At 37.6% G+C, this 15,423-nt stretch overlaps 1 protein-coding gene across 5 annotated transcripts in view; it reads right to left on the minus strand.

Annotated features, from left to right (window-relative positions):
- Positions 1-15,423, minus strand: part of SPIDR (scaffold protein involved in DNA repair) — a 676,929-nt gene that overhangs the window by 130,573 nt on the left and 530,933 nt on the right. For all 5 annotated transcript variants that reach the window (XM_047723664.1, XM_047723668.1, XM_047723665.1 and 2 more), the window contains 2 exons: positions 10,870-11,062; positions 8,843-9,090 (listed from right to left, as the gene is read on the minus strand). In XM_047723664.1, coding sequence (XP_047579620.1) covers positions 8,843-9,090; positions 10,870-11,062 — 441 coding nt within the window. The remainder of the gene's footprint in view (positions 1-8,842; positions 9,091-10,869; positions 11,063-15,423) is intronic.

The following is a 15,423-nucleotide window of genomic DNA, read 5'->3' on the forward strand; positions in this document are numbered from 1 at the left end:
GGATCAAATGACATGGGTTGGTATCATAAAATATTTTTTTAGGGGAAGGGGGGAAGGAGAGGGAGAGAGAATCTTAAGCAAATTCTATGCCCAGCATGAAGCCCGATGGGGGGGGGGCTCATGATCTCATGACCCTGAGATCATGAGCTGAGCTGAAATCAAGAGCTGGATGTTTAATGGACTGAGCCACCCAGACACCTGTGAATATTTAACATAAACATACTGTTTTCAAATAATCTATAATTCTAATTCTACTCTGAAACATTTAAAATTTCAGTCTGCTAACTGAAACCTGACCCTAGATCAATAAAATAATAAAAGCTTTAAAAAAAGATAAAGGGTAGAAAAATGGGTCCATTTCCTCCCATCTATAATGGGAGAAATGATACACAGAGACATAATACAGTGCCAACAGTCACAAATATGAAAAAAAGAGGTATAACAGAAATATATTCAGCAACATATATAGTAGGAAGCATATATGCAGAAAAAGCATTAATGAATACTACCACTACTACTTCACGTAATCCTTACCAGCAAGGACTTTACAATGTTACAGTAAAGACTAACATATCTCTAACTATAATACAAAAACTATAATATTATAAAACAAATAGTGTTAAGGATGTTTACTTGGTATCAGGCGTTTTGTAAATGTTATGTCATTTAATCTTCAAGTTTGAAAGTAATGGTACTAACTTTATGGGGCTGTTATGAAAATAAAAAGAGTTAAGATCTATCTATCTACCTACCTACCTATGACCAAAAAAAAATATAGCTAAGTAGTTTTTCATTCTACCATCTGAAGAAGAGGCCAACTGCATAGGGGAAATTAGGAGAGATTTCATGAGGCAAGTGGTATAAGACTGGGTAGTGAAGGATGCATAGGACTTTAAGAGTGAATAGAAGATGATGAGCTACCATGGCTGCACTAAAGCATCAAACAACAATTTCTTTTTCCCTGCCTTAAGATACTTAAAGAATTGCCAGGACAATTAAGTAAGAAAAAGAAATAAAACCTATCTGGATTGCATTGAAGAAGTAAAACTATCTTTATTTAAAGATTACATAATTTCACATATGGAAAATCCTAATGAATCCACTGAAAAACTATTAGACTTAATAAACAAGTTCTACAAGACTTCAGCAGATAGGTCCATATATAAAAGTCACTTGCATATCTATACATTAGCAATAAATAACCTAAAATGATATTAAGAAAATAATTTCATTTGCAACAGCATAAAAGAAAACTTCGGTATAAATTTAACCAAAGAAGTGTTAAGACTTGTACTGAAAGCTATAAAACACTGTTGAAAGAAATTAAAGAACTAATAAAATGAAAAGATATCCCATGTTGGGTCTAAAGACTAAATATTGCTAACATGGCAATTCTTTTCAAAGTGATCTACAGATTCAACATAATCTCTATCAAAAAAACAATTATTTTATTCCAAAATTGACAAACTGATTCTGAAACGAAAATGTCAACCTAAGAGGCTAAGAATTTCCAACACAATCTTAAAAAAAAGTTAGAGGACTTACACTCTGATTTCCAAATGTACTATAAAGTTTTAGTAATTAAGATCATTATCGTACTTGCATAAAGATAAATATATAGGTCAATGGAAGAAACTGAGAGTCCAGAAATAAACACTTATATCTGTGGTCAATTGATTTTTGACAAGGGTACCAAGAAAGTTTCAAAGAGAAAGAACAGTCTTTTTAGTAAATGGTGTTGGACAACTGGATACACAGATATAAAAGGATAAACCCTTGCCTCACACCACACACAAAAATTAACTCAGATCCATCATGGACTTAAATAGAAGACTATAAACTGTAAAACTCTTAGGAGTAAACTTTCATAATCTTGGATTAGGCAACTATTTCTTAGATGTGACACCAAAACACCAAAGCACGAGAGAATAAAATAAAAGATAAATTGGACATCATTAAGGTTATAAACTTTTGTGTTTCAGAGGACACTGTCAAAAAAGTGGAACAAATACTCCACAGAATGGGAGAATACATTTTCAAATCATATATATGATAAAAGACTTGTAACCAGAATAAAGAACTCTTACAATTCAACAAAAAAGGGACAAATAACCCATTTATGAAAACAAGCAAAGGATCTGAAGATGCATTTTCCAAAGAAGTATAAAAATGGTCAAAAAGCACATGAAAACATGTTCAACATCATTAATCCTTAGAGAACCACAAGTCAAAGCAACAAGGATATACCACTTCACATCCAGTTGGATGGCTATAATAAAAAAGATAATCACAAGTCTTGGTAAGGATGTGGAGAGACTGGTGCCCCCATACACTTCTGGTGGGAATGTAAAATGGTAGTTTCTTTGGAAAACAGTTTAACTCTTCATAGAATTAAACAGTTACCATATGACCCAGCAACTCTACTCCTAAACATATTCAAGAGAAATGAAAACATACATTCACAGAAAGAACTTGTACACAGATGTTCATAGAAGTACTATTCATATTAGCCAAAAGTAGAAACAATCTAGATGTTCATCACATGATAAATAAACTGAATATGGCATACCCATACAATGGAATGAAATACTGATACATGTCACAACATGGATCAATGGGTAAGCCTTGAAAATATTGTGCTAAGTGAAAGAGGACAGTCATAAGACCATACATTGTATGGAACTAGAGGCTATTATTCTAAACAAAATAAGTCAATCAGAGAAAGACAATTATCATATGATCTCACTGATATGAGGAAATTGAAGAAGACGACAGAGGATCGATCATAGGGGAAGGGAGGGAAAAATGAAACAAGACAAAACCAGAGAGGGAGACAAACCATAGCAGGCTCTTAATCTCAGTAAACAAACTGAGGGTTCCACGAAGGGAGGAGGGTGGGGAGGATGGGGTGGCTGGGTGATGGACATTGGGGAGGGTATGTGCTATGATGAGTGCTGTAGATTGTGTCAAGACTGATGAATCACAGACCTGTACCCCTGAAACAAGTAATACATTATATGTTAATTAAAAAAAGACCATACATTGTATAGTACCACTTACATGTGTCTAAAACAGGTAAATCCATAGAGACAGAAAATTAGTGGTTGCCACAGGCTGAGGGAACGAAGGGTAAACAGTCAATGGGTCTGGGGTTTCTTTTTGAGGTCACAAAAGTTTTCTAATATTAGACTATGGTTATAATTGTAAAACTCTGTAAATACAGGACTGCAAAGAAAACATGGCAAAACAACCTTGGGATATCATACAGACCACCAAGAGTTGTCTTAGAAAGGAAGTAAGCAAAAGTTAAGAGCTGGGAAGCTGAGAGTGAAGTGTTTATTTAAGACTTATGAATACAGAGCTAATGATTAAAAGAGGATTAAAATTTACTGAGAGAGCACAAGTAAGGAAAACCTAAAAGAATGGAATATAGTTCATAACAGGAAACAAAAGGTGTTGGCGAGGATGCGGAGAAAGGGGAACCCTCCTATATTGTTGGTGGGAATGCAAGCTGGTGCAGCCACTCTAGAAAACAGTATGGAGTTTCCTCAAAAAGCTGAAAATAGAGCTACCCTACGACCCAGCAATCACACTACTGGTATTTACCCTAAAGATAGAAATGTAGGGATCCAAAGGGGCATGTGCACTTGAATGTTCCTAGCAGCAATGTCCACAATAGCCAAACTATGGAAAGAGCCTAGATATCCATCAACAGATGAGTGGATAAAGAAGATGTGTGTGTGTGTGTGTGTGTGTGTGTGTTTCCCAATGGAATACCATGCAGCCAGCAAAAAACATGGAATCTTGCCATTTGCAGGGATGTGGATGGAACTAGAGGGTATCATGCTAAGTGAGGTAAGCCAATCAGAGAAAGACAATTATAGAATCTCATTGACATGAGGATTTTGAGAGGCAGGGCATGGGTTTGTAGGGGGAAGGGAAAAATGAAACAAGATGGGATGGGGTGGGGGGGCTGGTGGAGAGGAACCATAGGAGATTCTTAATTTCAGGAAACAAACTGCAGGTTGCTGGGGGGTGCGAGAAGAGGGACAGAGTGGCTACATTATGGACATTGGGGAGGGTATGTGCTATGGTGAGTGCTGTGAATTGTGTAAGACTGATGATTCACAGACCTGTATCCTTGAAACAAATAATACATTATATGTTAATAAAAAATTAATTAAAAAGTAAAAAATTAAAATTAAAATAAGAAAGAATGTACATCTCTAAAAGATAAAATTAAATTATTTGTCCCTAAGTTAAATATCTGAAGGAGAAAGGGAGCAGATGTTTCAGAAAGGGAGAAAGAAAGTCAATGTTTAATGACAACCAGCATGGATGGAGAGTAAGGTAACTTGGTCCAGAGTCTGCTCTACCATGAGGTAGGGAGTCACTAGGAAATTCATTTACTTTTTTTTTGCTCAGTTTCCTCTATTACAAATTTTCTCCAAGAGCATTGCTCCCTTTCTGCCAAAAAACAAACAAAAAACCCCAAACAAACAAAAACCTCATTGCTTTATTAGTCATGCATTTATTTAACATTTTCAATACATAGTGAATCTTTTTTTTTTTTTTTAATTTATTTGTCAGAGAGAGAGGGAGAGAGAGCGAGCACAGGCAGACAGAATGGCAGGCAGAGGCAGAGGGAGAAGCAGGCTCCCCGCGGAGCAAGGAGCCCGATGTGGGACTCGATCCCAGGACGCTGGGATCATGACCTGAGCTGAAGGCAGCTGCTTAACCAACTGAGCCACCCAGGCGTCCCCATAGTGAATCTTGATAAAGGTGGGTTTGGGCTCTGGACAGTCTGCCTAGATTAGTGCTTATGGAGTACCTTCAGAGTTGGTTTTTTGTTGCTTTTGATTTTAGTGATTTATAAAACTTAGGTTTGTATTTGTTATTCTGACCTATAACACCTAGAGAAACTTTGTAGAAGTGTTTAGTAGCTTGAGTTAAAAGAAGTTATCCAGAAGAACAAGGGACAGGAGACTCTTACATGTTGTATTTCTGAAATCTAAAGTGTATACATATGTGTGTGTGTGTATACACACAACACATAAAGTCTAAAGTATATATATATATGTATTATATATGTGTATATATATATACACACACACATATATATATATATTTAAAGATTTTATTTATTTGACAGAGAGCGAGAAAGAGATTACAATGTAGGCAGAAAGGCAGGTGTGGGGTGGGGGGAACAGGTTCCTCGCTGAGCAGAGAGCCCAGTGTGGGGCTCAATCCCAGAACCTTGAGATCATGACCTGAGCCGAAGGCCGAGGCTAAACCCAATGAGCTACCCAGTCACCCCTATATGTGTGTATTTTAAAGATTTATTTATTTTAAAGAGAGCGTGAGCACATGCAAGTGGGGGGAGGGGCAGAGGGAGAGAATCTTTAAGCAGACCCCCTAATGAGCATGAAGTTGGACACAGGGCTCTATCCCACAATCCATGAGATCACAACCTGAGCCGTAACCAAGAGCTGGCCGCTCAACAAACTGAGCTACTCAGACACCCCTGAAATCTAAAGTGTATTTAGATGATGTTTCACAGCTTAGAGGAAATGAGCCTTTTGACTGAACTTATGTGACTGTGTTCAAGACTGGCTGGCTCCAAATGAATTTCCTTTTATTTCAAAGTTGGCAACAATCTGGCTGTCTGGCATCAGAAGATGAGCTCTTACTGATTTTAGAAAAGAGAGACTACTATAGCACTGGGAACAAATTGATATAGACATCTATGGTTGAGGTACTAAGTACACGTAGATATAAGACACACCACAGGGCTCCATGAGGAGTCATCTGACCTCATTTGGGCAGAAAAGAGAGAATTATTATAATTGCAAAATATCTACCATATGACACTTTCTTTTTCTCCAGGCCTTAATTTCTTGGGATATGGTAATTTCTGGAACATTATGGAAAACACATAGTGATCAACACTGTCTTTGAGTTCACTGATAGAAAGATCTCTGGGGCATAGCAGGTTATGGCAAGAGAGCAGACCTGGAGCTGCCCTCAGTGTAAGCGATCACTATGCCATTTTCCCTGTCTGCTGCAGTCATGCTTCTGGATGAGAATGACTCCCATGTGCTGCACAGGAGTTCACCAAAGTTATAGGTAGAAACTGTAAGTAGAAAAGAATCTTCCAAACTATAAAGTTAAGTCTTTTAGCCATGTTTTCTCTTAGTACATGCTACATGTGTATAAATAAAAGTCTACATTAGAAAACATGTTTCTAAATTATCCTCCAAAGCAGATATTTAATGCTTTTTATAATATACATTAGCAAAGAATTAGTACAGGGTTAAGGATAATTTTACTTCTACATTAATTTTGTTTATAAACTGGAATTTGATTATTATAGCATTATGAATCTAGAAAATATTAATAATCAGTTTTACAATAATAACTTTTGTACCCAAAAGACATCTTAGAAGTCTTGTTCTCACACCCAAGCTCAAATGCTATGATTTTCTGTCCAAAGATTCATTTTCTTACACAATCCAATCAATTCTCCCCATGGCTGGGCACTTTCACTACTCCTGCTGCCCAGGATGACCTGACAGCATCCCCCTGGGCCACCGTTCCCCAGTCAGACTTAATCAGTCACAGGTTGGTCCTAACTCAATTTTATCCTCTTTCTTTCAGCTCCATACTCTCTACAACCCTGACATGTTTGGGATTCTATATTTCATGATGTTATTCTTTTTGTCCACCTGTATAACTGTCAGCAAGTAAGAAGGCTCAGTTTCCTCATCTGTGAAATGTGACTAGATCATCTAGCCTCAACATTGTATAATTTCATGTGTGCTACAGGAACACAGCACACATAATGCATATTTAACTACATCGGAATAACAATGCTATTTTCTTTTTTTTTTTTTTTTGACAGAGAGAGACCACAAGTAGACAGAGAGGCAGGCAGAGAGAGAGAGGGAAGCAGGCTCCCTGCCAAGCAGAGAGCCCGACATGGGACTCGATCCCAGGACCCTGAGATCATGACCTGAGCCAAAGGCAGCGGCTTAACCCACTGAGCCACCCAGGAGCCCCTATTTTCTTATTTTTGAGGTTTATGCCCATCCTTTTTTCAATCCACAATTTAGCACAGTCTCATTTGATATGTCCCAGCATATGTTCTAAGGTACAAATCCAAAACATTCACAATGCTAGCCATTGGCAGCAATTCACCAGAAGTTAGCTTCCAATTCTTCTTTTTGCTTAACAAGTAAAACAAGTACCACCAAAGGAACTAGAGGGACAGGATTCAAGGTGTCCATTCCTTGTGATTACTCATAAGGAAGCAACCTCGCTGTCAATTTCACCTTGCCTTCTCATCATTGTGATTCAGTCCTTGCTATCCCCAGTCTCCTCTGAGTGTCTGGTCTGTGTGCTGGTCTGGAGAAGCTTTAGATCATCATTGCTTAGGTTACTCAGTAGTTCCTTCTCCAAAGCCTAATGCTGGATACATTCCATGAAAAATGTAAAACAAAACAAAACCTATGTCTGATCTATAACTGGCTCAGATAATTCTATTTAGGTTTACCACAGATTTAAGTTAAAGACTACGAGACTGGTCTACGCCAACAAGTTAAAAACCCTACAACTGATATAATCATCTCAGACATACACATATTCCAAACAAAATAAAATTAAAATTTTTCCTATAAATCCAAAGAAATATTCTCTAATTCTACACCTAAAGGAGACTTTTTGGAATTCAAAAGACTTTCAAATAAAGCGCCACCTACCCAAAGAAGATTCATAATTAACACAGAAATGTTTCTTGTCACTTATTCTGAACGGTATCAGAAGGCTCTATAAGAATAGGATATTGTTGTAATTACTGTTTCTTAAATATGTGTTTTATTTTAAGAGCAGATATAAAAAAAGAGTACATATAAAAAAAAGTTGATGAACTGGCATCTATACTTTTAATTTCTATTATATTATAAGTCCATCTCATTGCTTTGAGGGCAGTTTCACTTAGAAATAAATATAACTTCAAAAGGCTATGCCAAGGCTATGATGTAAATAAACTCTTCAGTCAATGACATGACTACAGCTATTTGAAAAAATACAGGAAGGGCCTAAATACAAGTAAAAGAAGGTATCATTCTCATATTTAGTATGAGCAAAGTACTTTGAATTTGGTTTGGCTCATGTAGCTCATGTACATGTGCTACATGTACATGTGCTACAAGGTAGCTACTAGTCACACGGGGCCACTTAAAATAGTTAAATTTTAATTTAAAAGTTAATTAAAATTAAATAAAACTTGAAATTTAGTTCCTCAGTCCTATTAGCCATTTCTGAGTGCCCAGTAACCATACGTGGTCAGTGACTACCTCACTGAATAGTACAAATACATAACATTTATATCATTGCAGAAAGTTCTATTAGGTAGTGCTGACACAGGTTAGAAAAGCACTCTTTGAAAGCCACAGATTCACTAACTGCCATTTATTTATTTAGATTTTTAAGGTATATAAACCTTGACAGATATTGCAATGGTCTTTTTAGGTATGGTTAACCACATGTCCTGGCTTTTATGGAAGAATACCAGTATTTCTTGTCTATATTACTTTCAATAACATGAACCATTAAAGGTAAAAGTAAACACAACAAATTAAATTCTTAGTAGAACTTTTTATATTAAATAAACAGACTCTTTTGTCAAACCACATGGCTCAAATTTTGATGCAAGAAAAAAACAACAACAACAAAAAGAAAACTCAAGTATATGGTGAATGCAGCCAAGAGTCTCTTTCTCCAGTAAAAGTCTCTACTTTCTCTAAGTGACTCTAGCACCCATGCCTGTATCTTACTTACTCACCTAACTCTGGGTGGGTCTGAGTCAGGTGGAGCAGCTGAGCCACCTCCCTGCTGATATCTGTAGGGAAGACAATAAACTCTCTGTACCACCACTCGGACCCCAACTCCTGACCATGGGGCAGCTCCCTGGCTTTCCACTGCATCCAGAAGAGAATCCCTCAGGGGAGCTTGGGCTGGGAAGCACTGTTTTGCTTCTTCATGTCCATGGGTACAGTCTGTCCTTCTGGTAGTGAGACCACTATACATAACCTGGCCAAGACATGCAGAGGGAGCAATTTCAGTTTAACTCATAACAGCATGGTACATTCCAAATCATGACTTTCTGAGGCAATCTTCTGATGTAACTGCAGAATACCAAAGGAACGATGAAGAGAAAACATTGCGTGGGCCTCTGTGTCTGCCAGGTAACTAATACTACTGAGGAGGGCAGGGTGAACAAGATAACATGGGAACAGCAAAGAGTGTTTCCAATCAATAGAAGCACAGATCTTCTGGGTCTTTGAAAACATGTAAAGTCCTACTATTACAATACTTCATGGTAATTTAGAAAATTTTTCTTTTATGAGGTAAACAATCCCAACAGGACAAACTAAAAAACAAAAGAATGACCAGGGTTTCAAAATTAAGTCGCTATTAAGTTCTTGGTGTGTGCAGTCTACTAGGCTAGACACTTCACAGCTCATGTAGCTTCCTAACAACCCTTTACAATAATATTAAATATCACAATAACACTTCTAGAGCACATTCCAGGCAGTTTTCTTTATGTACTATACTTGCATAGCGAACATATTTAACTTCGTAACTACCCAAGTGGATAGTTATATCATTATTACCATTTTAAAGATAAAAACATTGAAACACAGAAAAATTATGAATCTTGCCCAGTGTTACTCAACAATAAATGACTGAGGCAGAATTTGAACCAGGATATCTGGTTCCAGAGCCTATATTCATAACCATGATGTTACACAATGGCTTTGTTGTCACTGTTGTCAGACAAAAATGTTATCTCAAGAATTTAATATTAATAGCTATTTACAACTAAATGTTAAAGCAGGGATGCACTCAGAGTCATAAATTAAATTAATTAGAGAGCCCCCTTTTCCCTATTATCCCCTTCAGATACTTCTTTTGATAATTTAAGGGAGAGTAGGCTTGTTGACATATTTACAAACAAGATGAAAGTTTGTCTATTTTTCTTTTTCTTTTCTTTTTTTCCTTTAAGATTTTATTTACTTGTGAGAGAAAGAGAGAGAGAGAGCACAAGCAGGGGGAGTGGCAGCCAGAGGGAGAAGCAGGCTCCATGCTGAGCAAGGAGCTGGATGTACCTGTGCTGAAGCAGATGCTTAACTGACTGAGCCACCCAGGAACTCCTACTTTTCTTTTTCTTATATCCCCTCATACTATCTGTCAGCCTAAGCATTCTTAGCATTCAAACCAATCATTCAGTGCTGATTCAGCTAACTGGGTGAACCTGAGATGGTACACCTGGAGTCACAGACACTTAAAAGCTGCAACAGTCCCTGGAGTGCCCTTTATGCCTTCTATGAGTGAAATTTAGGGGGTTCCCTAAATTTATCTTGACAAATGATCATGACCCAGGGCCAACAAAATTTCAAAAAACAATCTACAGCATATAATTTCAAGTTTGTGCAGCTCTATTTATCCTAAGGATATAGATATTGTGAAAAAGAAAAATATAACTTTTTTATTTAATAAATAAAAAGCTTAAGCAAAATTCTTAGACAATTACAAAATGAGAATAAGAAAGTGAAAAATCATATATTTTGATAGACTAAGATAAAGATTAAAAAAACACAATTAGATAGATGAAATACTGTGAAAAGAAGGCTACTAAATACCAAACCACTACATACTTTCTTCAGGCCTAACAGTAATAACAAGATGTTCTAGCATATATATTTACTGAGTATTTGAAGGGGAACCAAAGGTAAACATCTCTGCTTATATCTTTCAAATCCGGTATTATTACAAAGCATAAAACATCTAAAACAAATGAAATTTTACCTGGCTTTCAGGTGATGTATTTGTTAGATTCCTAAATCTAAATCTCTGAGCCAAAGTGATACTTCTTGGAAGGGCTGTGTCCCAACAGTGCACTTCATGTATTATTTTTGAATCTTCTTTGGCAACAACTTTCTGACAAAAGTAAGTATTCAGAATAACTGGGCAACTTCCACTTGGGGCAATAAGCATTTGCCTGGAAAAGAGAAAGAAATGTAACAGTTTACAGTTACAGTTTATTTACAATGTTGGGTTTCCTTCATGTTCTTGCTAAATCAGGAATATAAAGGGCAATGACTCACCTGCTATGGATAGATAAAACAAAGTCAGGCCACAGATGAACAAATGGATAGAGAAAATGTGGTACATATATACATTGGAATATTATTCAGCCATAAAAAGAATGAGATCTTGTCATTTGTAACATGAATAAGACTTAGTATTATATTAAGTGAAATAACTCAGACAAAGATAGGGAAATATCATATGATCTCACTTATATATGGAATCTAAAAGAAAACAGAAACAAACAAAAACAGAAACAGTCTCATAAATATAGAAAACAAACTGGTAGTTGCTAGAAGGGTTGGGCTTGGGGCTGGGGAGATGGGCAAAATGGGTGAAGGGGATTCAGAGGTACAGACTTGCAGTTATAAAATGAATAAGTCTGGGACGCCTGGGTGGCTCAGTTGGTTAAGCAGCTGCCTTCAGCTCAGGTCATGATCCCAGCGTCCTGGGATCGAGTCCCACATCGGGCTCCTTGCTCATCAGGGAGCCTGCTTCTCCCTCTGCCTCTGCCTGCCATTCTGTCTGCCTGTGCTTGCTCTCTCTCCCTCTCTCTCTCTGACAAATAAATAAATAAATAAAATCTTAAAAAAAAAAATAAAATGAATAAGTCATGGGGATGAGAAGTACTACATAGGGGACAGAGTCAATAACATTGTAAAATTTTGTATGATGACAGATGGTAACTATCATGGTAAGCATTGTGTAATGCACAGAACTACCAAAGCACTATTTTGCACACCTGAAACTAATGGAATATTGTATGTCAGCTATACTTCAATAAGAAAAACAAACAGAAGTGGCACCCACCCTCACATGCTCAGGAGTAAATGTCAATAGAATTAATTTTACTTTTCCAGTGCAAGTCTGTGTCAGGAGAGGTGGAATGAAAGAAGGCCATGTCACTGCTTGGGCTTGAGTTCCCTCAGGTCTCCTATTCTGGTAGATGATGGCCTTGGAGAAATGCAGGGAGTGAGCAAAGACTATCAACAGGCTCAAGAATTACCCAGACATTAAAATAAATGTTATTTACAAATGAAACCTTCAGACACTTTGACAGTTCTAATCTTTCAAAGAACATGACAGCAAGACCCAAAGAAGCTTCTACCTTCACTGTCAAATAGAACACAGTCACAGAAATGCTTCATATTTAATTCAAAAAGGAATGTGGGGACATAACAGACAAAATTCTCCTGGTTCCTTTCAGACATCTGACTTGACATCTTCAGCACTCATTCCTCAAAGGAGGTAGTGTTACTTAACATTAAGGAAAATTTAGGACTTCTTATTTTGGGAAGGTGGGAGTAGACATATTTTCCCTAATTTATCCTATTAAGCACAACTAAAATGCCTAACATTACATATTAACTAAACATAAGACATTGAAAAGTGGAAAGAAGGTGGCACACCAGCCCTAGAGACCTTGAGACTTAAGAAACAATAGTGGTGAGTTCCTGGGTTTTCTGTTGCCTCTTATATCCCAGACTTCAAACTGAAGAAGATAGCCACCTGTTACAGCGATGGGTACAGATAAAAAAGCCTCTACAGGAGGGTATGTGCTATGGTGAGTGTAAACCTGGCAATTCACAGACCTGTACCACTGGGGCTAATAATACATTATATGTTTATAAAAAAATTATATTAAAAAAAGCCTCTACATCTTTATGTGTCTTCTTCAATTTCTTTTATGAGTGTTCTGTAGTTCCTCGAGAACAGAGCCTTTACCTCTTTGCTTAGGTTTATTCCCAGGTATCTTATGGTTCTTGGTGCTATAATAAATGGACCTGATTCTCTAATTTCCCTTTCTATATTTTCATTGTTAGTGTATAAGAAAACAACTGATTTCTGTACATTGATTTTGTATCATGCCACATTACTGAATTGCTATATAAGTTCTAGTAGTTTGGGGGTGAAGCCTTTTGGGTTTTCCATATCAAGTATCATGTCATTTGTGAAGAGAGAGAGTTTGACTTCCTCATTGCCAATTTGAATATATTTGATTTCTTTTTGTTGTCTGATTGCTGTAGCTAGGGCTTCTAGTACTATGTTGAACAACAGTGGTGAGAGTGGGCATCCTTGTCCTATGTCTGATCTCAAATGGAAGGCTATCAGCTTTTCCCACTGAGAATGATATTCTCCGTGGGTTTTTCATAGATAGCTTTTATGAAGTTGAGGAATGTTTCCTCTATCCGTACACTTTGAATCATTTTAATCAGGGCACTACAGACAAAGGGCTGATATCCAAAATCTATAAAGAACTCCTTAAACTCAACATACACAAGACAATAATCATGTCAAAAAATGGGCAGAAGACATGAACAGACACTTCTCCAAAAACAAATGGCTAACAGACACATGAAAAAAATCTTCATCATCATTAGCAATCAGGGAGATTCAAATCAAAACCACATTGAGATACCACCTCACACCACTTAGAATGGCCAAAATTAACAAGACAGTAAACAATGTGTGTTGGAGAGGATGTGGAGAAAGGGGAACCCTCTTACACTGTTGGTGGGAATGCAGGTTGGTGCAGCTACTCTGGAAAACAGTGTGGAGATGCCTTAAGAAATTAAAAATAGAGCTACCCTATGACCCTGCAATTGCGCTTCTGGGTATTTACCCCAAAGATAGAGATGTAGTGAAAAGAAGGGCCATCTGTACTCCAATGTTCATAGCAGCATTGGTCATAGTCATCAAACTGTGGAAAGAACCAAGATGCCCTTCAACCGACAAATGGATAAAGAAGATATGGTCTATATATACAATGGAGTATTATGCTTCCATCAGAAAGGATGAATACCCAACTTTTGTATTAACATGGATGGGACTGGAAGAGATTATGCTGAGTGAAATAAGTCAGGCAGAGAGAATCAATTATCATATGGTTTCACTTACTTGTAGAGTATAAGAAGTAACATGGAGGACATTGGGAGATGGAGAGGAGAAGTAAGTTGGGGGAAATTGGAGCGGGAGAGAAACCATGAGAGACTGTGGACTCTGAGAAACAAACTGAGGGTTTTGGAAGGGAGAGGGGTGGAGGGATAGGTGAGCCTGGTGGTGGGTTTTAAGGATGGCACGTATTGCAAGGAGCACTGGGTATGGTGCATAAACAATGAATTTTGGAACACCAAAAATAAATAAAATAAAATTATATTAAAAAAAAAGATAAGGAAGAAAAATAAGTTCTATTATAAACCACTGGAAAAATAAAATCCTCTACAAAAGCTTACTTTCTTGAACTAAGGGACAGCCTAATAAAATACAAAACTTTTAGAAAATGAATGCTCTACTCTAGCAAACATCACAGAAAACCTGTGACCTGCTATCATACACACCAGAAGAGGTTGAGTGTGGAGCTCTGGTCAGGCTGTAATAAAAAGTCTCAATAGCCTACGTAGGGTAGTGTGAGAGAAGGCAGTCTAGAGTGTTGGGACTTCCATCCCTGCAGGCTTATAATGAGCCTTCTCTGATCAACCACCAACCCCCAACACACACATACCATGACAGTGGAGACTGCCCGGGGGCCTGGACTTACACCCTTCCCCCCATCAGTAACCCTGGCTACCCTCTATCCTTACAACATCCTCCAGTCCTCTCAGTGGAAGCCATGTGGGAAGCAGCACCCCTGACCTTTCCAGCAAGGGTGATGTCAGTGGAGGCCTAGCAGGAAGCTGCAACTCACATCTACCTGGCAGTAACAAGGAATCCTTCCCCCCTCAGTATTAAGGGAGGTCAAGTAGGGAATTTGGACTTCTTCCTCCACCTGGCAGTAACAAGCTCCCCGAGGTCTCTCCATATCTCCTCTCAGAAAAGAGCTCACTAAACAGATTTAAATAAGATCCAGAGTCTAATAATACCTCAAATGTACAGGTTATCATCTGAAATCACTTCTTTTTTTTTTTAAGATTTTATTTGTTTATTTGACAGATAGAGATCACAAGTAGGCAGAGAGGCAGGCAGAGAGAGAGGAGGAAGCAGGCTCCCTGCTGAGCAGAGAGCCTGATGCAGGGATCGATCCCATGACCCTGATATCATGACCTGAGCCGAAGGCAGAGGCTTTAACCCACTGAGCCACCCAGACAACCCTGAAGTCACTTCCTATATTAAGAACCAGAAAAAAATCTCAAATGAAAAAAGATAATTAATAGATGACAATGCTGAAATGACAGAGGCATTAGAATTATTTGACAAAGATTCTAAAGTAGCCATTATTAGCATGCTTCAATAAGCAATTATGAATAAATATATAAGACAAATAAAAAGAAAGTC

This window comes from Lutra lutra, chromosome 4, assembly GCF_902655055.1.
Source record: "Lutra lutra chromosome 4, mLutLut1.2, whole genome shotgun sequence".
Taxonomy (NCBI): domain Eukaryota; kingdom Metazoa; phylum Chordata; class Mammalia; order Carnivora; family Mustelidae; genus Lutra; species Lutra lutra.